The 26,048-nt window shown below is 37.7% G+C and overlaps 1 protein-coding gene across 1 annotated transcript; it reads right to left on the reverse strand.

Moving 5' to 3' along the window:
• Positions 1-15,969: 15,969 nt before the first annotated feature.
• On the reverse strand, positions 15,970-16,798 carry NACA2 (nascent polypeptide-associated complex alpha subunit 2). The gene has a single exon (XM_011979157.1). The coding sequence runs from the start codon at positions 16,744-16,746 to the stop codon at positions 16,102-16,104; it is 645 nt and encodes a 214-aa protein (XP_011834547.1). The 5' UTR covers positions 16,747-16,798; the 3' UTR covers positions 15,970-16,101.
• Positions 16,799-26,048: the final 9,250 nt, after the last annotated feature.

The following is a 26,048-nucleotide window of genomic DNA, read 5'->3' on the forward strand; positions in this document are numbered from 1 at the left end:
GAAATGAAAACATTCTCTTGAAAAATTTGGATCCGTCATGCAATTAACTCAGACTATTCCAATCATCCAGGGAACTCTGTTAAATCGCTTTTATTTCTACTGTTATCCCTAGAACCAGAATGAACTTCTTAATAAAAATAAAACAAAGTAAAACACCCCAGCCTCAAAGTCCTTGCCAGTCATAAATAACTTGAAAGTTATTTAAATGAAGATATATTGCCTCTATAATGGGGTGCTGTCTATAAATCAGGAAGAAAAACAAACAAATAAAAAGCCTATTAATGTGAAACGCTGACAAATCTGTGTTTTCAAGGGCCCTACAATTGGTATTTTCAGAAGCTCTAATAAAATACACATTCATCGTGTCTGTCTCCCAAGCCCCACAAATAAGTCTGATCACAGTGACTTTAGAAATGGATGCTTGCAGAGTCGAGGAAAGTTTTTACTCCCAACAAAGAAAAATTCTGGCTATTTTTTAAAGTGAGTGAACTGTAGTCCTTGGGGCACCAAAGAGCTTTTATAGCTCTTTCTCACGACTCAGCCCTGGGAGGCTTTGGAAAGGATGCATTAGTGTGATGCTGCCATCTGCAGCCAGGACTTTCCATATGCTTTGATAACATGAACAAATACTGATCCAGGCCCAGCCGGCTAGCATACGTTTTAAATGGTCTTTCAAGTTGCTTCCCTGAGGATGGACGTACTCATTAGCTCCAAAAGAATTCTTGGCAGACATCTCTCCCAGTTACCAAAGGAACCCATTTTCGTTTCACTTCAAGAGGTATTTCATACAGAAGCTGCTTCCACTTGATATGAGTTTTCCTGAGGTTCCATGGCACACATTTCCTTAACATGGTATTACTACAGGAACTTTTTCAGAAGAATGATGTTCGTGTACTCGGATGATGCTACGCACTCACTTCAGAGGGCGGTTGGGTGAAGCTGTGGCACAGTCATTCATAGGCAGGTAATTCAGCCCCTGGGGGTGCTGGCTCCAAATGTCACTCACAGGATTGCCCCCTGACCACTTTGCCTTGGGTTTTGCCCTTTCCCTCTGTTCTGACAGAGGCACAAGGAAATAAGATAACACCAGAGGGCATCGATCTTTTTTCTAGAAGACAATTTTTTTTTCCAGTTGGACAATTAGCATCCAACTAATATATAAACTGCATTTATAAAACACGTAACACTTCCAGAAATAACCAACCAATTTTACAAAAATGAAACTCATGCCTACCATTTCCATCTTTAACTTGTTTCCAAATGTGTTTTCTTTCAGCTAAGTATCTAATCTCTTCTGTCCCACATTTTTAAAAAAATGTTTCTTGTCTCATTATGAGTCGTCTTATGTTCCGCAAGGTAAGTTTGCTCCTCCTATATCTCAATGTTCATCAAAGAACAAAATAATAAAAATCAATGTTCATAATCTCCTTAAAATATCATCATCTGAATTATCTTATTTATACCTTCATAGCATCTCAGTGTATTTTACATTGAGTTTGACTAGTTTCCCAAATGTGAATAAAAATACCACAGAAAATGTATAGGTTATATTAAAACTATTAGTATGTTGATATCCTTCCCAGCAACAAACATACACAATTACTCGATGTTATACAACTACTTTCAGTCATCATAAGCCATATAACTAAACCACTCTTTTCTCTCATTTGGCAGATGAGAAAAATAAGGTATGTAAGGGTTAAGTGACTTATTCGAAATCATCTCAAGTAATTTGTGCAGACACGTAGAGATTCTTATTGTTCAGATCTGTACTGAGGTCCTTGCAAGAACATTAGTCTCCTCTTTTTACCTCTCTAGTGAGAGGTGTACTTCAAATTTTTCATCTGTAAAATGGGTCTCAATTTCTCAAATTGAATAGTAGGAGAATAATTTGTGACAACCCATTTAGCTCCTAAGAGATGGACTAGAGAAGAAAAATGAGATGTCAAATTGGAAAGCTTACTTAGCGTTAAGGAGAAAATCTAAATTTAAAATGGTAGCTTTATGTTTTTGTAGCTTTGGTGGTACATATTACTAGAAAGTCATTCAGTACAGAAGCAAGTTATTCAGCTTGTTTATAAAATAGTTAAGAAAAACTTGGTAGCAATTTTATTGCAAAGCAAAAGGTTAAGTAGAAAAATCTGGTTAACTCATAATCAATCATTTGAAATACTCAGGATAAAACAGAAATATCTTAATGATTATTACTTATTGCTTTGAATCAAACCTATGCTTTCTCAAGATATAAGCAGGTTTTTTTCCTTGCTTTGAAAAGAATAGACAACTATTATCCTTCTATCACCTTCAGGTATTTTTCTCTAGGCATGATATTTTTAATCATCCATTAGAATTATGTGTATAGAGGGAAGCGTAAATTTCAAATAACTCTAAATACTTAAAATACATTCAGAAACATATAAACTTTTGCAAGCATCTTACTTATCTTTTCACTGTATTATAAAACCACCAAACACACATTTTAAAATTATTTTTGTCGTGTAAACAAAATATTTCCAAGTAGGATTTGGTAGATGGTAGATTTCAAATTAAATAAAAACTGTGCCCACAACATATATCCAATTGTTTTATTAGCTCTGAATGGTTTAAATGTTTACAATCGAACAAGGTCTTGAATAGAAAAAAGGGACCTATACATAATACCAGATCCAAAAACAGAAACAAGCACTAGTTAAACTGTCCAGATATTTTCATTTTATGTATTTAACACATATCTCTAGTAATGGTGGTAGAGATATTCAGTAATAATCTCTGAACATGCTAAAAATCACTGAATTGTATACCTTTTTTGGTATATGAATAATATCTCAATAAAACTTATTTTATTTATTTATTTATTTATTTATTTTTGAGACAGAGTCTCGCTCTGTTACCCAGGCTGGAGTGCAGTGGCGTGATCTGGGCTCACTGCAATCTCCACTTTCTGGGTTCAAGCAATTTTCCTGCCTCAGCCTCCCAAGTAGCTGGGACTACAGGTGTCCATCACCATGCCTGGCTAATTTTTTGTATTTTTAGTAGAGACAGGGTTTCACCGTGTTAGCCAGGATGGTCTTGACCTCCTGACCTCGTGATCTGCCCGCCTTAGTCTCCCAAAGTGTTGGGATTACAGGTGTGAGTCACTGTACTCAGTCACAAAACTTATTTTAAAGAACACATCTAGCTAAATATTCTGTAGGAAATAATACATGATTTTTTTCCTTGCTAGCACCGTATTTTAGTGTAGACACAAAAGTGAAGTAAACAAAGTGTTCATTGCAGCCCAGATAAAGTGATGCTATCTGTTCAGAGTAGGATATCTTTTGTGCTGTATTTACAAGCCTCAAATTCTGATTTCAATGATTTGTGTGAAATTCCCACTGAAACCAGTGACCATTACACTACATAGCTTAGGGTATAATTTGGCACTTTCTGCAGTATATTTGTATTTTTAAAGGATTCTTTGTTATAACGTTCATCTGTTTTTGTTTAACTGACAAAAAGATTGGGTGAAGGTCATGATATTTCTTTAAAAAAAAGTCTGGATAGAAACATGAAAGGTACCCCAGTACAGCAATACAGATTTGCACTCACCGAAAATTTTCAGAAATAAACATTGTATGCACTCTCCATTTGGATTTTGAAAGAAGGAGTAGTTAGAAGATTCATTCTTTTCTGGAAAAATGGTTCCGATCGTATCAAAGAATCTTAGAGTCAGAAGCACTTCAGTGATACTCTGGTTAAATCCAATGCTGTCCTTGATGAAGTAGTAGAGACCCAAAGAAGTTAAGTAATTTACCCAAGGTCACCCAGCAAGTTAGTGAAAGAGCCAGATTGAGAATACGTCTCCTAATTCCCTAACCAAAACTTTTCATCCTCTCATTCCCTAGACAACTATCATTTGCGGAAAATTAAAATTTGTTAGGTGTCCCCAATCAAAAAAAAATTGTATTCTTCATAATCCCACATACAGCAGGTGCTTAAGAAGTATTTTTAAATTGTGAATGATCTTCCATCTATTTTTACTGGGTTTTTTTACATAACAGTTTTGCGAGATATTTTGTAATTAATCTCATAATGAAGAAAATTGGACAGGGAAGGGTTAAGGGGAGTTATGGAAAAGGTCAAATAGCAGCCACATCTCCTTCCAAATTCCACTGTACCTCATGAAATCTCAAGAGAGTTTCAAAAATCAGCCATGTGATTGAGCCATGAAATGAACACGATCGTGCTCTGTTAGAGAGTGTAAACTGAAACAATCGTCCTGGAAAATGCACAATTTCTATCAAAAGCCTTTAAAATGTTCTTATAAAATAATCTAATAATTCTACGTCTGGTAGCCAATTATATAAACGTAAACCAAGATGCAGAGATATAAGTTTGCCAAGAAATGGTCATTGCAATAGTACTTATGATAAAGTGATAAACATCAACGAGGGAATAGCTAACAATACCACAATATATTCGTTTGATAATTACCACTGTAGGCTAACAAAAGGAAATTGAGAAGAATTTAACACAAAACATTTTTTATGTGACAGTATGAAGTTTAAAAAGCAGAATGTAGAATTGTATATGTGGTATGTTTTTTAAAAATATAAAAACTCATGCACAGAAAAATTTGTTGGTTGTCTTTGGGGTGTAAAAATATGGGTGGTTTTTGTTATATTATCCATGCATTTAATGAAAAATATGTACGCTTTTATAGTAGAAAAATACCTAATAAATATTATTTAAAATGATACATATTGTTAAAACAAACATAATATGAGCTAATTGATCAAAAACAAATCCAGAAAATATAATTAGAATCTATCATTGGAATAAAGTATGTAAGGGCTTTGGCTTCCGATGCCTTAACTCTGCATCATGTTATCCAATGCCATAATTTCCGATGTTGTTGCCAAGTGCTTTTTTTTTTTAACAGAATCACACACAATTAGTAGCTAACAACATATATATCATTCTTTGAGATTCTAAAGAATATCATTCACTCTAGAGCTTATAAATATTTCATTCAATTGGTTTGCTTGATCAGACCACACCCATTAAAAGCAAACTGCATATGTCTCCCCAACTTAGTTCAGGGGAAGGGGCTCTTCTATCTGCCTCCTGCGAGGTTTCCTAATTTAAGTCCCTGTTTTACTACACATGGTGAAGTTGTGTTATCTCTTTGGACTATGTAATCATCTAAACTCACACAAAAGCACAAGGGGCTGTAATCCCTCATTCCACAAAACCCCAAGTTAACCAAAGTTGTCACACATAGATCTGGAAAGATGGCAACTCTTTAAAGATAATAGCAACCGTCTAAAAGGATAATAAAACATTGTTTTGAGCAAAACAAAACAAAACAAAAAGAAAACAACAGGTCCTAGTGAACTATTAAGAGGAAATTTTCATTTAAAGATGAGACTTTGTGAAGGGGGATTTCAAAATTCCTGGGGATTTCAAAATTCCAGTCTCACCTTTAGAGAAATTTCCGCCTGTTGCTTACACTTGGAAATAAAAAGGCCAGCTAGAAGAACCCTGTCGTCCTCTGTCAGCGTGATTCACGTTCCAGCATTTGAAACGAAGATGAGCCTTTCCTGACTAGATTTCAGGAAGACAACCATGAAGGCAAACTGACAACCTGTGCTTCTGCTGTCAGAGATCTGCACATCAATCAATAAGACTCCATATGGCATCTGTTTTCAGTGATCATGTCACTTACCATCAACATCACATTAAATCCTTGCGGTAAAAATGGGTTCTTTCCCCCATATTCACAAGCGAGTGATCTCTGATTTCATCCCCAGGCCTCTCGCTTGGGGAAGAGAGCACAGTGCAACAGTGTCTCCTGCCGCCTGTTAGCGTGGTGACACGCGTGCGTAGGAGGGGCTCTCCCTCCTGAAAAGGAATGAAGACTTAATCCTCCGCCAGACTTGACTTCATTCCAGTGTGTGCTTTCTCTACATTCAATTAAAATGGGCTTTGAGTTTCACATTGCTCATTTCTAAGTGTAAGAATATCATTATCTCTAGTTTGAGAGCTCTTCTATTATTTAGCAACTTCTCACATCCTTTTGATGTTTCACGTGTTCACTCCCATTCTGGCCCGCTCATCACTCCTGCCCTCCCCTCAAAAAAGCAATACAAGATAGCTAGTTAAACCTGGAGTACAGTTATATCAACAGAAGAGTCCCAATTTAAATGCCAGAGAGAAAATGACTGGTGTCAGGATATAACCTCACATAGTGTTATATCCTGGCATAGTGTTCGGGGGAAGTCATGCTGGAGGGGTGCCACCAAGACCCACATGAGTGCAAGCCGGTCTTTCAGTATTATTTCAGATCCTCAATGGAAGAAAAATGCATGTCTGGGAGCAATCACACTCAAGCATATATCTTCCTCTGATGCAATTTTGTGAATCCAAAGTGATAAAAAGAAGTTGTGACTTTTGACATTACTGAATACATTCCGAGGTACTGTTTGAATCAATCAGGTTACTTCTTCCTCTGAAATAAATTCAGTATGTTTACACTCTTGCCATATGTCAAAAGAATGCATTTGGAAATCTCATGAATTAGCTCATTTATTGGGGGGGGAAAAAAAAAGGCAGGGTAGAGAGAACTCATGGAGAAAAGTGCATCATGTTTGCCCACCCTCCGCATTCCTGGTCATTCTCTAAGATTTGCTCCTGCAGAATGCCTGGTTTTTATTGCCTCTTGTTTTGGGAATATTTGACAAGCAAGATTGCACTCATCTTAGATGCTGACGAAACGGCCTTTGAGTGCAGGGATAGTTAATGTTACATATGCGTTCAGAGTTAGCTGAGGAAGAGCAACTCCTCCCCTCATCTCAAACCAGCTACAGTGCTGAAGTCGTACGGATGTAAGATGAAATCATAGTCTGTTAAGGCCTCCCATTTCTTAAGACGCAAAATAGCTCATTGCTCTAGGATTGATCTGGCTTTTTACCTCTCTACTCTGATCTGTAGCAATTATTGTTTATTTTGGCCTGTAATCACGTCCAATCTTGAATTCTTCCCTAATTTTTCCAGAAGTACCTCTCTTGCCTCTGTAACAGGACTAACTTATTTAATGATATCTTAAACTTGCCACAGTCCTTCCAGCCCAGTGTACCCTCACTGAAATGACTTGAAATTTCTCTCTTTGTCTTAGAAATCTCAATGACAACACACACATTTTAAAAAGCGTTGTAAGAATCAATTCATTAATATTTGCGCAGCACTTCAGAGATTTAAAGCCCCAAGCATTGTAGTTGGAGAGCAACCTAGTAAGATAATTAGCCAACCACTTCTAACTTGAAACTGTGTACGTATGGACATGTTTTACTTCTGAGTATTTTATTCTTTCTTCCTTGTATTGGCTTAAGCATAATACTACACATTCTGATGACTCAATTTGAGTGAAAGAAAAAGAGATGTTTTTAGTTTGAATAAGAATTACCTTACCATTGAGCAGTATTTTTTTCTCTCCATATACAGAATGTTTTTCATTTTAATCCACCATTTTTAATGCCCTGAGCAGAAAGACTATTAAAGGTAAACACCTGAACTTATCCTCTATTTTGGGAAGGCATTTGATCACGAGTTGTGTTTTGCATTTGAACCAGGACACTCTTTAACATGACAGTCAGCCCCTCCTAGAGTGGAAAGAGACTATTGATTTCTCTTATACACAGTTAAACTTTCCATTATGTGTCCTATTAATAATTATATTTGCTTTTGTGGTGTGTACTGGCTCCTGATCTCTGAGCTCAGACCTATTATAATCCTCTCTAAATACATAACCTTCGAGATCCATTCCCCAAAGACCTGCTGGGAGAGATTTCCCGCCATTTTTCTAACATTCCAGGACCCAAGCATATAATGAAAATATAAATTTGTTTTAAAGCAAAAATTAGAATCAAATAATAATTAGAAGCCTGCTAAAATTCATAAAATGTTTAAATGCATTTACTGATCTTTTTTTTTTTTTTCTGGCAAGATGTCGTGTTAAAGCCATAAATAACTCTTAGCCTAAACTGTTTTGAAGACAAGAAAGCAACAAATAAGTGAAATAATAACTTCAAATCAATAATAGAAAACAATAGAGAAAATCACTTGAAATAAAGGATTATTTTTTAAATAAAAAGTTATTAAATTTCATTTACTTTGCTGAATATTAGCTTTAATGATATCATTAATATTACTCTTAGGGGAGAGTTCATTCCATTTTTGCATCCTCAATGCTTAACACAATGCCTACAACAATGAAGGCACTCAATAAATATTTAACAAATGAGCGAGAGAATAAATGAATGAATGGCTAAATGGCCAACATTTGCTTACCACTGATGTTCAGTTTACAGATGTATTTGAAACAAATATCTAGAAGGCAAACAAATAATCAGAAATCAAACATCTTTAACCTGGATTCCTTGAAACTAACCTTAGAATTCATTTCAGAGTAAGTATTTGAGAGCAGGCTCAGTCAAAGAAGTTATTGTGGAAGAGAGACAAAGGCAGAATCCCAGGTTTTTGGATGTCCCTAAGTAGATCCTTAGAGAGTTTAAAGTTGGTGGACTTTATTGCCAATAATCCTTAACTTTTTGTTCTGAACAACTTCTAATATTATTTCACAAACTTCATTCAGGTCTATATTTATGCAAATAATATTTACAGGTAAAGGATCATATTATTTCTCTAAAGTGTATTTAATTTTTGAAATCACAGCCACAGGGGAAAAAAACACAGGAGAAGCTGATCTTGCTGCAAGAGAATACATTTGGACTTCCCATTGGGATCAGGGTCAAGAATATGCCCAGAAGTGTGTTTATTGAGGGCAATGCAGAAAATATTGGCATATGTTATCCATTCAGGAACAACTATACATATCTGCATTGACATCGGGCAATTTGTTAGACCCAGAGGCAAGATTCTAAATGATGTACTACAAACAAGGCAAAAATAAGAAAACGGTTTGAAAAGCACATCATTAGATTCAGAATACAAAAACTACACCCAACTAGTTTAAACAGAAAACACACCACCTTGTCGAATGAAAGATAAATGCTTTACAATGTTCTGCCACGTATGAATGATGTCATTACTGTGATTACATGAAGAAGAAACTTCTTAGCTCCAGATGGTCACCATTCCCCGTCTCTGGTGACCCTGGTATTCATAAGTAAGTATAATTTTTGTTGAATTCAATTGTATGAAAACACACTGCCTTTCTTCACTGATATGAGTGGATGAGCACACTGTTTTATTACTCTCTCAGCCTTCGTTAATGGGTTTTCTATAGAATTTATTGTTTTAGGATAGTAATCACCAGCTTTGCCTAGATAAGAAGAATGGGCTTTTAAATTTTTTTTAGAGAGAGACAGGCTCTTGCTCTGTTGCCCAGGCTGGAGTGCAGTGACATGTTCACAGCTCATTGCAACCTTGAACTCCTGGGCTCAAGTGATCCTCCTGCCAAAGTCTCCCAAGTAGCTGGGACTACAGGCACGTGCTACCAGTCCCCATCTCCAACAATGGGGAATACATTTCAACATGAGATTTGGCAGGGACAAACATCCAAACCACGTCACCCAGATAATTTTTTTATTTTTATTTTTTGTAACAATGGGGTCTCGCTATGTTGCCCAGGCTGCTCTTGAACTCCTGGCCTCAAGTGATCCTCCCACCTCGGCCTCCCAAAGTGCTAGGATCACAGGCTTGAGCCACTGTGCATGACCCAGAATAGACTTTTAGAAAACTCTTTTCTATTAGTTTCCAAGAGGGGTCAGAGATTTTTTTTTTTAATGTTTATTAAACTTTATGGCATTCAAACAAAGACACTGTTTTACTTCCTACATGTGTGATGTTAGGTACCAACTAATTAATGTGGAAAGAAAAGAGTCATAATTCTTGTCCGTTAATGTTCATATACTAAATACATAACTCAACCCTAACTATTCCCAAGATACTATAGAGTTTAGAAATCATGTGGTTCAACACCTTCATTTTTAAAATTAGGAAATTGAGGCCTAGAAAGGTTAAGCAAATGATCTAAAATTACACTATCAGTAAATGGTTAAGCCCAGATTCCAGGCCTTCTGTACAGCCTCGTGCATTTTCTACTGTATGATACAATATTGCTTAGAAGTAGAGTGAATTTTAAATGAACTTTCCAGACAGTAAAATTCATTGTGTTTAGCAACTATGCTACTTACTCAAAAGCTACCAATCTCTCATTATTTTTACATTTCACATCTTAAAAATGATGCTAAAGTTTCACTCTGATGAAAAAGAAAGCTATTTTATCCACTTCCTAAATGTGATATTTTAAAAACATGCATTTTACTTTGAGATTTGCTTTGTTGTATATATATTTTTAAAACTAAGATAACGGAAACACTTCTGATTTTTCCATTAGCTATAAAAGCAATGTATTTGCTTCAAGATGAGAACACAATGTAGGTATTTAATCTGTTGCACACATGAATTCTGCCAGACACTTGGCTGGTCCACATTACATGAGTTTGATGACAGCTATCTTGCAATTTCTAATTGAGAGAGCTTTAAGTAATTGTGCTAAAGCCATCTTCAGCGTGTGTAGCAATGAAGAAGCCCAGATACCAGAGAGAAATCGTTCACTGGAGCTGTTAATAGAACCCAAATTCCAGTTTGTGAGGCTGCCAGCTGCAACCCACTTGTGATAAACCATATGAAAAGGAACAGATGAATCTGATATAAATGATTTATTTGAGAATGCAGAAATCTGCTGTTGAAAGTTCACACTAGTTGATTTAAAACAAAAACAACAAATACATCCATCTATTCTTTTTGGACTATTACATTAAAATAAGAACAGGCAACCTAAGCAAAAACTCATCAATATCCTAAAAATATGTAATGTTGAACACATTTATTAATAACTTCCTTCTTTTGAAAGTTTTAAAAATGGAATTAGAATACCATTTGTATCATTTCCTTTATTTAAAAAATGGGTGCAAAATTCAGTAAAAGCATTTCTTGTAATGATTCATAGAAGACAAACAAAATGTTCTACATTCCCAGATGAGTCTTATAAGAAAATATTAGACCAGGCACGGTGACTCATGCCTGTAATCCCAGCACATTGGGAGGCCAAGGCAGGCAGATCACCTGAGGTCAGGAGTTCAAGACCAGCCTCACCAATATGGAGAAACCCCGTCTCTACTAAAAATACAAAATTAGCCAGGTGTGGTGGCACATGCCTGTAATTCCAGCTACTTGGGAGGCTGAGGCAGGAGTATCACTTGAACCCAGGAGGCGGAGTTTGTGGTGAGCCAAGATCACACCATTGCACTCCAGCTTGGGCAACAAGAGTGAAATTCCGTTTCAAAAAAAAAAAAAAGAAAGAAAGAAAAAAGAAAAAAATAATTCAAGCACACTAGCTTTCTCTGTTTTTTAAAGTATATATTTGTCAGTGAGGAAAAGAAATGATCATGTCAAGTTACTAAAGTTGGCTTGGACTAACCTATATTGTCATTTAACTCATACTTTTTTTTTTTTTTTAGCTGTGGACAATTTAAAGCAAGAATTTTCAGTCTATGGATTTTGACCCATTTATTGGGTCCTGACCAGAATTTTAAAAATTGAAATAGATATAATGGCAAAGGTACATTTCACACAGTGAAAATAGCAAGTTTGAGTCTTAAGATCAAATGTATTTATTAATGTGAGTCATGGTTAAAAGTTCAAAAAATGATGATTTAGAGTAAAACAAGTATAAAAATCATTGCTAGTTTTTTTCAACATTTTGTGCATGTTTCTCTTCTTGGGTTTCTTTCTTGATAATCCTTAGCCCTTTTATCACTAATTATCACATCCCGGAATTTGTTTTCCACACTTAAAGCTTTACAGATGTAAGGAAGAAATGTGTAGACTAACAGATAATGAAGAAACATGTGGCCAAATCTCCCTAGAAATCTATTTATTTTTAGTAAATCGCTAGGAGTCAAGACATCTAAATATCTTTTCTATAATTGTCATGAGACCTTGTACAAATCCTGTTCTGATTATTTCCCTTGTGTATTTGATGAGAATAATTATTCCTGCTACTAAATCACTTTGCAGAAACCTTGGAAAATTAGTACTAGTAGACTAACAATAGTGTAAGCTGCTCTGAGCAAAATGTTAGATAAACACATGGATAAAAAGAGGTCTGCTAAAATAACAATTTGAGGCTCTTAATAATTCTCTTTGTTGCATGTTTTCTTTATTTTTATTTTTACTTTATTTTATTATTATTTTTTTAACCCAGGTTGGAGTGCAGCTGAATCACAGCTCACTGCAGCCTCGACCTCCCAGGCTCAAGGAATCCTCCCATTTCAGCCTCCCGAGTAGCTGAGACTACAGGTGCATGCCACCACCCCCAGCTAATTTTCATATTTTTTATAGAGATGGGGTTTTGCCATGCTGCCCAGGCTTGTCTCAAACTCCTGGGCTCAACTGATCCTCCCACCTAGCCTCTCAAAGAGCTGGGATTAGAGGTGTGAGCCACCACACCTGGATGTTTTCTTTCTAATTATTTCTTATATCCTTTGAAATATTTATCTTAGGTAAGTTTTTTTTTTCATGTGTTTACCCTCCTCATTACAATATAAGAGGATCTTTGAGAATAGAGGATGGCTTGTAAAATTCTATATTATTTTTTGGGCCCAAAAAAGATCTGTATGAGCAGAGGTGACTCAAGAGATGCTTATAATACATAATTAACTAAATCACGATGAATGGCAAGGGATACTCTACAGACCTTAAAATAAACTCTATGAAGTCCAACGCACAAGGAGATGAGGTTAAAGCATGCTAACTTGTAAACAGGTAGAACAAATGGATTCACAGAGTTTCATGGCACAAGGTCTTACTAATTTCTTTAGCTGGATGCTTCCCTATCACTGGGCACTGAAGACTCTTGCATCATAGTTTTTTGCTACTATTAAGCCGGAAAACAGAGATAATGTGCCAGCCTACCTACACAAGACGAATCATGTTTCTCTCCAAGAACCTCATCGAGGGCACCTAGTTAAAAGTGGTAACTGAATTTGGTTCCATCTACATAATGGCAAAATCAAGACAGAGAAATGATAAAAATGTTATGGCAGCTGATGCCTTCCCTAGAGACTGACAGAGTCCAGTAGCAAGGTCCAGATCCACACTGGAGTCTGTACTTGAACAAGATACAGATATCAGATTTAGTAACTAGGAATATTCCATCGACCCTCATCCCCACCCCACCCTTCCCCATAACAGACTCAATTATTAAGTGGCAAGAAAAATTCCCCATAGGGAAGGCTTGGTGCCTTCCTTCAAGAATGTGCCTGCCATTCCACAAGAAGTAAAGATCATGGAAAATCAGTTTCCATGGGGAAGATCATCTGAGAAGGATGGGGAGTAACAACTTTGGGGGCAATGAAGTTAGAAGGTTGGCATAGCTCTTCAAGGAAAGTCAAGAACACGGCCAGAAAATGCTCAACATTATAGTAAAAAGTTGAGAAAAAGGTACCCAACAGAAAACTTTGATGCTCATTTTGAAGAAGGTAAAGCTGCCAGAAGACTGAGACACTGCTGAAAAAATGGGCACAAACAGAAATACAGTGATAGAGGTGGGATCTAAAAATGTACCATTTTTGCATATGAGAGTGGCCTCGTTCCAGTTCATTACATAATTTGAGTGAAGTGGAAAGAACATGGGCTTTGGAATCATGTAGACCATGGGTTCTCAGTCTAGCTCTTCTAATTGAGAGATGTATGATAATGAGTTTCATCAACCTCTCTTAGCTTTGTGTTCTAAAATGAAAAATAACACCTGCATATTAAGTGCTTAGCTTAGCATAATTTCTCGCTCATAGTGGGGGATCTAAATGAGATCTATTATTGCTGCTTTTAGTAGATTTATTTCTCTAGTTCTGTTCTTGACCATGATTTCCCTTATGACCATTAATACATATTTCAAGGCTTCTGACCAGAGTGTGAGGGCATCATCAGTGCTGTGAACCTTGGACTCACTCATTAACTTCAGTGAACAGTGCCAACCCAATCTCACAGTGGTTGATACCCTGGAGAACTATCTTAGTTGGCACAGGACTATCTACATTTCATAACATTTTGTTGCAGGTATTTGAAGTAGGTGGGCTAAAGTAACTTTGTTTTGTGGTGACCTGTGGCCAAATTTTGATGATCAATAATTTGCGTATTATTGTAAGTATTCACAATAATGAGGATGATAAGTAACATTTGCTTCTAATTTATGGGCTCTACCATATTATGCTTTTGCTGAAGCTTGGAGAAAGCTCATATGTACATAAAAGTGTGTCTAAAAGAAACAAGATTTTTGAAAAATGTCTGACTGTATACATTAAATGAGCAATACCCCCTACAAAGGAGTTCCCTTAGGAAGCTGTACAAACATTGTAACAATCCTGCATTAGATCAAAACACTTTGGGAACTTCTCTATTGGAATTGCCTTATGACCTAGTTTATGAGCCATATAGAAAACTCAGACTCATTAATTTATAGTCACACATAATTAATTTTTCACCTCTGGTGGAGTTACCCAGCTTGATCACCCATTTTGGCTCTGAATGATTTTGCTGCTTCCAAAATAAAATCCAATCTCAAAGTGTGAATATTTGCCACTATCTAGAGTATTCAGGAGAACATATCACATGTTATGAAGGCAATTCCAAAAAGAACTCTAGAATTTCAGATTCTGGAATAACATATCTCATGGCAGTGAGTTTGCTGAGGGCAACTCTCCTCTGGACAGCAGGTTACATTTAATAGTATATTTGTTTTTAAGACTATTCATCCAACAAACAATTACTGAGGACTAGCTATTGTCGATTTGTTCTTTCATTCATTTGCTCAACAATTATTGAGTCCCTATTACTCGATAGGAACTGGGCTAGGAATCCAGCAGTGAATAGGAAAGACATGGCCACTATTCTCGTAGAGACTTCATCCAATTAAGAAGACAAATACTAAACAAGCAATTGCAGCAAAGAGAGGCATAATGAGAACATACTTCAGAGAGACCTAACCTAGTCTAGGGATTAGGGTAAACTTTCCTGAGGAAATGATTTTGAAGCTGAGATTTGAAAGATGACTAGGAATGTTCCAGGTAGAGGGAACAACATGTGTAAACGCTTGAGGGCAAGGCAGCATGATGTTGCAGGAACTAAAAGACGTTCAGTATGACCAGAGCATTTAGGCGAATAGCAGAGGACTGGCAGAGGCCAGACCATACGAGGTCTAATAAGCCACATGAAGAGTTCAGACTATTTCAGTTGCTCATACACTAAACAAGGGATATGCAATTCTGGTAGCAAATTGGATCAGAGAGAAGAGAGACTGGAGGTAGAGAGATGGTTTAGAAGGTTATTAGGAAAATCTGGGAGAGGATGATGGCAGTAGAGATACAGAGAAGTGCATGAATCTGAGAAATGCTCAGGAGGTAGTAGTAATAGGACTTGAAGATTTATTGGATGTCAGAGATTTTAAAGGATAGGGAAGAGTTAAGGAGGAGTATTGAGTAGCTGGTTTGGGAATGAAGAGTATGATGGTGGCTTTCACCGAGCTGGGGACATTGCAGAAGGAGCTCTAGTTATCCAGTGGAGGAGAGATGATGAGTATACTTTTGGCTACGCTGTGATTGAGGTGCTGGGAGAGTATCCAAGGAAAGGTGGTATGTAGGTGGCTGGATATCCAAGTCTGTGTCTTGGGACAAAGATGGGACTGAAACCATTTGAGGATCATCAGCAAGAGGAATGAATCTGATCAACTATGTTGGGTGTGCAGAGTGAAAAGAACACAAGGCCTCGGAAAGACCCCTGAGATGCACTAATATTTAAGAACTGGGTAGGAGAAAAGATGACCACAAGGGAAACTGAAGAATAAGCTAGGGAAGAAGGTAGATCCAGAGAGTACGGTGCTTGGAGACCAAAAAAAGAGAGCATTTCTTTTCTTTTCTTTTCTTTTCTTTTCTTTTCTTTTCCAGTAAGAAGTCGTAACTTTATGATAGAAACAGCACAAATTTCAAACCAAGCTGTAGTTACTCCTTTGAGACACCAAAAAAAGTTGCTTTCAGATGGTTACATTGTTAATTCCATAATTGCATTTACAATATCATTACTGTTGTTCTTCAGAGCTTGGACTGCCTTTGCTCTCGACACATTTACTTGTGACATGACCAATTCTATGTCCTTAACTTCTACACCTGTTTCATCGACCTCTTCCTCTTCACTCTCCTCTTGTACAGTTGGAGTCTGTGTGTTTTCTTGAATGTTTGAGACAGCTTCACCTTGAACTTTGAATTTCTCAGCAGCTGCTAGTTGTGCTTGCTGAGATAAATCTTGGATCTTGGTTTCCCCAAAAACTATGTAGGTATCAGAAGCAGGGCTCTTGTAGGCATCTGGTTTTGTGACGACAAAGAGGATATTCTTAGATTTCCGGATAGTGATTCCAGTCACTCCTGTAACCTGTAGAAGACCCAGTTTGGACATAGCCTTCCGTGCCTTCTTTTCACTCCGACTCTGTTTTGCTTTACTGACTGGTTCATCAATTTCAGCTGCTCCCGCCAGCTGGGCTTTTTGTGTGGTGGTCTGGGTGGAATCCTGTTCTTCAAGCCCTGGTACTGATTCACCACTGTCAGATGCTGTTTCAGACCCTGTCTCAGCCTGGGGCTGCGGCAACTCCTGCTCTGTAGCAGGGACGGTTTCGGTGACTTCGCCCGGCATTTTGTGCAGGGAACGCGGAAGCAAGATGGCGGCAGAAAGAGAGAGAGCAAGAGCGTGAGCCGCGCCTGTGGCAGAGGCAAGCAAAAAGAGAGCATTTAAAAAGACATTTGTCGACGGTGTTACCTATTGCCAAGAGGTCAAGTCAAGTTGGAATGGAAAGGATCTATTGGATTTAGAAACTGTAAGTGACGTGGTCTGAGTGGTGTGGTGTGAGTGGCACTTGGGAATTGTTTAATGGTCAGTTCATTGAAAAAGTGACTAAATTGGGGAATCATTTTTTAAAATTTACATTATTTAACATGCTATTTTAACTGAAAACATATCACTGTACCTTTATTTGCCAATCTTTTGATAGGAGCCCTGAACCTTTCTTTGAGTATGATCTGTTTATTGGAATTCAGCCTCAGTTTTCTCACATAAATCATATCCATAAAGGTAGTGTCTCTCATTCCCTGTTTTACTTTATTTAAAATAGACCAAGAACTCAAAGGTGCTCATGAAGCAGTCTGAATGCAGAATCCTAGATATTTATGTTCCCTCGATCTTTTCTTGCTCACCCCAATTCAGTGGAAAATTGTAAATCTTTCCAAACCACTCAATTTAATTTGCACAGAAACAACTATTTTATTTTTTCTATTTACATTTCATATAACAGTTATATAATGAGTATATGTAATAATCAGTTAAATTACATAATTATAGTAATAAGAATGCCCGGTATAAATAGGTTAAATAAACACAACTGATTCTTGGTAAGCCTATAACTACATAGAGAAAACAAAAATCCATAGAAAAGAAAACCAAAAAACAAAAATCCATGTATGTACTAGGCAATAGCACGTTAGCTATAGTGCTACTGCCTATATGTTTTATAAAGGCAACAGACAGTATCAGTCAATTTGTATTATGTTAGCTAAATATACGTTAAGAGAGTTTTTGCTTCAGTTACAGGGGATGGTTCAGAAGGCAGTTAGATTGCAGTGAGCTGAGAAGTAGGAATTGAAGAAATGGAAAGATTGGATTAAATCAGAGTACTCTTACAAGAAGTTTAACTGTGCGGGAGGAGACAGTGCAGTAGCTGAAGACATAATTATAGTTGGCAGATAGGTAAACACATATTCTTCCTAAGAAGAGACCTGAGCATGTTTAAATTCTAGAAGGAGTAGTTAAATACAAATGAAAGAGCGAAGTTGATCAGTGAAGGTTCCAAGGAGGCAAGAATGAAATCCATGGCACATATAGAACGATTAATCTTGAATAGCAAGAAAGACATCCTTTTCATTGTAATAGGAGGAAAGAAGAAAAATATGGATTTGGGTGCAGGTAGGTTTTTAGGTTTGGTAGCACAAAGTCAAAGGAGTTCCTATCTGGTGACATTTATTTTTTTCTAAGAGGTTAGAGAAGCTGTCTGCTGAGAGTGAGGGGAAGGCAAGAGAGTTAAAGGTTTATGTATGATGGAAAAGATTTGGAATAGGTGCTGCATAGAAGGAAGAAAATGATCACTAAAGAAACACAATAGAGTTGTAATTCAGTGTTGAAGTCCTAGCTGAGATAGGCAAATCCTGTGCTATATGCTGGGTTGAGCATGTTAAATGGGAGGAACATGCAAAGATAGGTAAGACACAGTTTCTGTTCATCAAATGAGAAACAGAGACATATAAACAAACCATTTAAAAAGAATAGAAGATATAAATTGTGGCATACTGTGAAAATTAGTAAACTAGGTTGCACACAGCCACATTAATAAATCTTAAAAAACTTATTGTTGGTCAGGTGTGGTGGCTCACGCCTGTAATCCCAGCACTTTGAGAGGCCAGGGCAGGAGGATCACAAGGTCAGGAATTCAAGACCAGCTTGACCAACATGGTGAAACCCCACCTCTACTAAAAAAAAACAAAAATCAGCTGGGTGTGGTGGCATGCCTGTAATCCCAGCTGCTCAAGAGGCTAAGGCAAGAGAATTGCTTGAACCCGGGAGGTAGAGGTTGCAGTGAGCTGAGATCACACCACTGCACTGCAGCCTGGGTGGCAGAGCAAGACTCTGTCTTAAAAAAATAAAATAAAGAGAAAGAAGGAAAGAAAAATTGAGAATGATTATCATAAAAGTCAGATCACGATTACCTCTAGGAGAAAAGAGAGGAGTGTGATCAGAAAGGGACATAAAGGGGACTTTTGGGGTGCCAGTGATGTTCTAGTTTTTGACCTGGATAATGGTGTATTTAGTTGCAGCTCAATCAGGGAAGCAGAACCTCTTTGAGTCATAGGATAAGGGATTTATTATAGGAATTAGACCTTACACCACTGTGGGAGGAGCTGGGGGAAGTAACACCTCAAGAGGAAGTTGAAGGACCAGTGGAGTCACCAATTGATCCAACTGAGAAACCAAGTGCATCCAGCTGCCGAAATGAGACTGCACAGACTCCTTTGGCTAGCGAAGGAGTCTGTGGGCAGCTGCTGCTTCTGTGGGTCTGCAGCCAAACATCTGGTCATGAGCCTGGGACTGCTGTTGGGAAGAAGAGTTGTGTGTGGCACAGAGAAGAGCAAGGACACCTGGACCCTGTGAGACTTGTGCATCTGTCTGTGTCCACACCCGCCACAGCAACTTACAGAGAGAAGGGCTGCTGCTTCACCTCTGCCTCCCAAATCTCACACAAGCTGCTGTTGTGGCCATGCCTGGAAGGGGACTCTGGGAAACACAGTTCCCAGGTTAATCAGTTTGAAATAAAATGATCCAGCACAGGTGGTCTCATGAGTTTCACTTCATAGTTATCTGTGATAATGTGCATTTACAGTTCAGCATTTTTCTGAAGTTATTATAATTCATAAAAAGACTGTCAATCAATCAATAAAAGAACAGGCATGGCATTTCAAGGGCCATATATGATATGTTCCCATAGTGTTATTAGAGTATGTTTTTAAAAAGTGCTATGAAGCTAAAGAGACAACTCTGCCTGGGGGCATCAGGAAAGTTTTCATAGAAAAGGAGACATTTCAATATAGTAATAAAAATAGCTACCATTTATTGACCACTTACTATGTATGGGACATTATAATATGCTCTTTACTTATATCATTTCGTATAATTTTTACAACAATCCTATGAGCTAGACATTATACTTCCAGTTTTTCAGATAAAGAAACTGAGGTCCAGATAAATAAATTAACTTGCGCAATCTAACAACAAACAGATCACAAATTTGAAATACCTCTAGTTTACTCCAACCACGCGGAGCCACTACTCTCTATGGCCTTCCGTTTGAGTCTGTTTGTTTTTTCTTTTTGGAGACAGACTCTCACTCTGTCACCCAGGCTGGAGTGCAGTGGTGCCATTATGACCCACTGCAGCCTTGACTTCTCGAGCTGAAGCAATCCTCTCACCTCAGCCTCTCAAGTAGCTAGGACTACCAGCCCTTGCCACCGTGCCCAATTAATGTTTTGTATTTTGGTTTTGTAGCGATGGGGTCCCACTGTGTTGCCCAGGCTGGTCTTGAGTGCCTGAGCTCAAGCGATCCTCCTGCTTTGGCCTCCTAAAGTGCTGGGGTTACAAGCATGAACCACTGTGCCTGGCCAGGCTTTTTTAAATGCCATCTTTTCTTATCCAGTCTTCCATCTGAGTCTTCACAGACAGTAAAAATGTACCTGGCAGGCAGAAGGAATGGCATGAGCAAAGATTTGGCAACATGAATGAGTGTGGTTTGCTTGCGGAAGATTAAGAAGGTTGACGAATGTCTGTGTAGGAGAAGGTGAAAAAGGTGAAAGATAAGCCATAAAATTTATTGAAGATTTTTTATGCCCTGATAAAGTGTTTCCAACTTATCCTCTAGTCAAAAAGAAGTCATTGGAAATTAATAAGTAAAGAAATGGCACTAACAGATTGTTTTCCTGGCAGCGATTATTTAATAGCCATCTCTACCTTTGCATCTGGGAGTAGACTTTTTACCTGGACTCTTCGTTATTCTCTTTTTTTTTTTCTTTCCTTTTTGAGACAGAGTCTCACTCTGTTACCCAGGCCGTAGTACAGTGGACTGATTTTGGCCCACGGCAGCCTCAATCTCCTAGGTTCAAGCAATCCTCCTTCCCCAGCCTCCTGAGAAGCTGGGACTGGAGGCACAAGCCACCATGCACAGCTAATTTTTTTTTTTAAGTAGCTAGGAGGTCTCACTTTGCTGCCCAGACTGTTCTCAAACTCCCGAGCTCAAGTGAGCCTCCTGACTTGGCTTCCCAAACTGCTGGGATTACAGGTATGAGCTACTACGCCCAGCCTGACTCTTCTTTATTCTTTACATACACCTTTCCATCACATGATTTGTTTTGATCTCACAATTAGCCTATGAAGAATGTAAAATAGGTATTATTCTCTCCATTATATGAACTTCAAAACTGAGGCTCAGTAATGTTAGACAATTTGTCCAATGTCACTTGGCTAAGTAAGTGACAAACTTTGGAAACTTTGGAAGAAAGCCCACATTTCCCTGACTCCCTGTTTTCTCTTCTTCCTACCCCATGTTGCCTAACTTGACCTGGGCAAATGTGAAAGTAAAGAAAACAAAACGAATCAAAATCCCAGTGCGTTTTCCAGTGAGCTGTAGCCAGGCCGAGTGAATTTTCTGTCTCTTGAATTCCAGGAGCTGAGAACTGATTGGCATCATCATCTTTTGAGAAATTAAACTTTAGTCATGAAATTTCTATTTGAACTAAAATTATATGACTCAGATATCTTTTGATTTAAACCTAATGACAGCAAATTGGTTCATAGTGGGAATACAGTAATTCTGGATAGGCATAAGTTTTGTGTTTTAAAATGAAACGCAGTTTTTGAATTGCAGTGAACAAGAGAATGTAATTAGTCCCAATTGCCAAATCAGAAATTCTGCCAGGAATTTCAAGAAAGGAAAAAAAGAATGGGATCGTGTTCAACATCAATGCCAGGGAAAGAATGCTTCCAGAGGCTCGAGGACTCTCCATGGGAAATCAGTTCCCTCCAGTTCCTTAAATCTCCACAGCCGTACCTTTCATCAACACTGAGCATTTCCTCGATTTTAAAATTCCTAGTTTGGTATTCTGTTTTCCTTTATTAAAACTCCTGTCATTGCTCTGAAATCCCCACCTCCGTTTATAAAGTCTCAATGTATGAAGGTCATGAGGATTTTGTTTTTCAATGGTATCCGATTTTTCCTTTAACGTAACCAGTGAAGAGGAATAGAATAAGGGCTGGACCGGGGCGGCTGGCATCCGAAGTGCTTGCTTGCGAGCTTTTCTTTATCCCTTGTTTGTTTCCTGGATGTCTGTCTAAGGAGATGCCAGAGTCTGTGTCCTGATAACTCACTGGGTCTGTAAAGCGACTGCTGATGGAAAGCTTCCCCGCCACCCCAGCGTGATTACACTGAAATTCAGAAATCTACCAGAAGACAGTTTTCTCAATTCATCACCCTTCCAAGGACGTTACGTAGGTCTCGCTTTCTCAGAGTGAGCAACAACAAAGCAACATAGAAAGAAGACACATCACCCTTCCATCCCTTCCAATTTATATTACTTTCTCAACTGGCTTTTAAGCTATTGCAAGTATGTATTCATATCATCTCTCTTTGCAAAACTGCTTAGGTCTGAAGCATAGAAATATATATATTTCTTCCAAAGCAGAAGATACATATATTTTCTTCTCAAGCAATAAAATCTTGGGGATAGGTGTCGAAGCATCACATGATTCTAGTGTCTTATTAAAATTGTTATTTTTCTAGATCCCAGGAGTTCCATGAATAGACAGTAGCATTTCTCTTCATTCTCAATGCCAGCTATGTCTGCCTGGAAGAAGAGACACACACTTAAAGCTGGTGGCAAAGGCTACTGACTTGGTTGATAGGAGTATTCTACTTCGATTATTTTGTTTAAACTCTTTTTGAAAATGTTTTATCATCTGTTAAGATTCAACAACATCAGGGGAAAAAAAAAAGATCTCAAAAGCTCTCTGCCTTACTCAATTTCAGATAATTATGTTAAAAATTGTTTAGAACTGCAATCAGAGGAAGGTTCTAACTAACTTTTAACAAAATAAAGTCCAACAAGCGACTTCCATAGAACTGGCTCATTGGCATGTAGCATAAGAAAGAGAATTGTTTTATTTGAAATTGTCGTATTTCACCATCCTCAAATTAGGTGAATTTTTTTAAAGTTTCCGTTATCCCAAATGAATTTCTGATTTTCATTAGAAAATTGCTAAACCTTCATGTTGTCTAGAAAATTTCTCTACTTTGAAATTAAAGATTTTACTAAAAATAAAGAAATAAATAATAAAAAATAAAATAGGTATTTTTTTAACCTAAGTTTTCTCTCTTTCAGTATTATTCTTACTTGGCTTGAAAGATGCTGCTTTATGCCCAGCCAAAAATATGAAAGATTCAAATACAAAGCATTTAAGTGCCGAACATATTGCAGTATGTGATGCTGGCCTCACTATCCTATTGGCTCCTATCCACAAGAATTCAAAATGGAAAATGTACCTAATGACGGTTTATGCATAACTTCTGGGAAATCTCTTTGGATTTAATTTTTTAGAATTTAACCCTGTTCGTCATTTCATATAAGTGGTCCCAAAGAGATCTCCATAAGTGGCCAGCTTTAATTTGTATGCCTCAGAGGTTCACAGCATTGTGAATGGAAATGAAGGGCTGGCCCTGGTTTCAAAATGACAGCTTGCTTGGTTATAGGCAGGATACAGTAGTTCCAAATTAACCACAATTATCAGAGCCAAGCGTTCTACCTCCTGCTTATTTAGCAACCTGAGTCCCTCAGTCCAAACCTGAAAAGTTATTCTAACTGCATCTGATCAAATATATTAGCTGAATTAGATTTAATCCATTGCTCAATACCAGCTCCTTCCATAGCATTAGACAAATGGTCTAAGTGTCTTGTCTTCCCTACCTGTATAATTGGAGATTATTCTCTTGGATTCTGGGATGAAATACTAAACTCCTGCTTTTGTTGCCTCTACCCAAGGGCTTAGGGCTTTTTCCTGTGCTTGTGGCTGGGGAAAGTAGCCCTTTCTTTCTCTTATACTTTCCTTGTGTCTATAGCAACACACTCTCAAATACTTATCGTGTTTGAATGGGAAACAAATCCTGTATTACTTGTTGAGATTTATAAGTAAAATAATGTAAGTGCACAATTATAGGTAGGTAAAGTGGCTCCATAATCTAACTTTTTGTAGTACAGAGAATAAACATAGTAAAAGATCTTGTTTCTGGGTATCTCTGTTCTGCCACCTGGCTTACTTCTCCAATCAGTCTACTCTAGATAGTTTTCTGATCAGTTCTGAGAAGGAGATAATAATATTTGTCTAACCTCTTTTACAGATGAGAAAGAATTTATGAGTTAGGCTTTTGTGTTTGACTTATGCTCTTCCATCTATAGTTATATATTAAAATAGTTTAGAATGAGTTAATATATGTAAAGCATTCAGAGCAGTACCTGTACCTGGTATATGATACTATATAAACATTTGCTCTTATTTTGAGTTTGTTTGTTTTAAGAAACTGGGTCTCACTGTATTGCCCAGGCTGGTCTTGAACTCCTGGCTTCAAGCAATCCTCCTGCCTTGGCCTCCCATTCCGACTGCTTTATGAAGTCTTCCCTATTCTCATCTGGGTACTCTTCTCTCTGTATAACCAGGTGCTTCTTGGACTTGTTTTCCAATTTAAACTTACATTGTATTTAATTGCTTCTATTGCTGTCTCCCTCACTAGACAGTAAGCTATTTGAAGGCAAGAACCATGGCTTTTCTTTGTATTGTCTTCCGCTTCAATGCCAGTTATATTACTTCCAGGCATTACATCCTTTAAAAAGTGTTCATTGGTTTAATTGCACTGATGATCTTCAAAACCGGTGGGAAGTTATTAACCAGTGTAGGCTTCGCTCTTAGACCTGCCTACAAATACTAAGAGACATTAAATTAGTTTCTCTATGGTGTAGATAAATTGGGGTTGTGATAAAATTAAGCAAGTGGCATGGTCAAATGGCAAGGACCAGAAAAAAGGTAATTGCAAAACAGCAAAATCAAAAAATGTACAAACAATGGAATTAATTTAGATTGGAACTCACTAAAGCAGCAGGCAGACTGGGGCACAAAATTAGGGACAAGATCAATACGAGGTAAGGGAATAGGGCAAGCTGAAGCATGGTTCAGACCCCATCCACAGATAGCTGCAATCTTAAGAAGGTATCTGAAATGGCTTCTAAGTGTTGCATTGACAGGTGACTGTGGGATCGGAGATCAAAAGATCATAGTCTCTTAACTAGGAAGGATAAGTCTTTCCACGTTCGTTTTGTCCCAAGATGTTTGTTAAAAGATCTCAGCTTATTAGAATAATTCCCATGTATCCAGGCTCATCTTCACAAATCTTCAACTTCCAGAGCTGTGTCAAGATAGTAGTGCTATGTCTTCAAAAAGGATCACAGATTTAATCATCCCTTAATTAGAGAACCAATTCCAATTTTCTAAATACTGCAGGATTTTCCACATTGAATTTGTTCTCTGAAACTCCTAAGGGTTGGGCTTTTGACCACGGTACCAATAGCATTCGCCCTTAATGCTCACTAAGCGGAACATTAGATGCACAACTCTCTAGATGTTATTTGGTTGCAGATGGCAGGTCCTTAAGTCTAAAAGTTATCCCTCTCAATGGTGTACCACTATGCAATACCACATGCTTCAGACCTCAACTTCTACAGTACTGCTTACTTGGATGAGAGAAGGAAGAAAAGGAAGGGAGAGAGGGAGGACACTGTGTAGGAAGGAAAGAAGTTTAATAATGAGTTTGGTGGAGCAGACAACAAACAGGGAAATGCTATCTAGACTTAGAGGTCGCTGAGAAGCTGAATTTAATAGTTTTGATCATAGAACTAAAGAAGATGTATTTCAGTCTTTAAGAGAGTTAAATAGGGCTCTAAGTGCAGAAGGTTAGAAGTACTTGGCCGCCAACCCATTAGTATGCACTTGGAACCGTACTTTATCTTGTCCCAAAATTGATTTTTCGTTTGTAGAAGGGCGCCCCCCAATAGCTGAATTGTTTTCAGCTAGAAAGTCTGCCAAGAGCTCAGGTCCTTGAGTAAAGATGTTTTTTATGTTTCTGTCATTCGGACTCTTAACTGTTAAAGAGGGTTAACCAGATATTTGTGTTTGTAAAGTCCAAGAGCTCTATTGTCTGAGAAAGGGAGTCATCCTACAGCACTTTGGGAGGCTGAGGCAGGCGGATCACGAGGTCAGGAGATCGAGACCATCCTGGCTAACACAATGAAACCCCGTCTCTA

The sequence above is a fragment of the Mandrillus leucophaeus genome, unplaced genomic scaffold (assembly GCF_000951045.1).
Source record: "Mandrillus leucophaeus isolate KB7577 unplaced genomic scaffold, Mleu.le_1.0 Scaffold20, whole genome shotgun sequence".
Lineage (NCBI taxonomy): Eukaryota > Metazoa > Chordata > Mammalia > Primates > Cercopithecidae > Mandrillus > Mandrillus leucophaeus.

What these genes read in the sequence shown, in the direction of transcription:
- NACA2 (XM_011979157.1), bottom strand. Translation starts at nt 16,746, where the DNA reads ATGCCGGGCGAAGTCACCGAAACCGTCCCTGCTACAGAGCAGGAGTTG.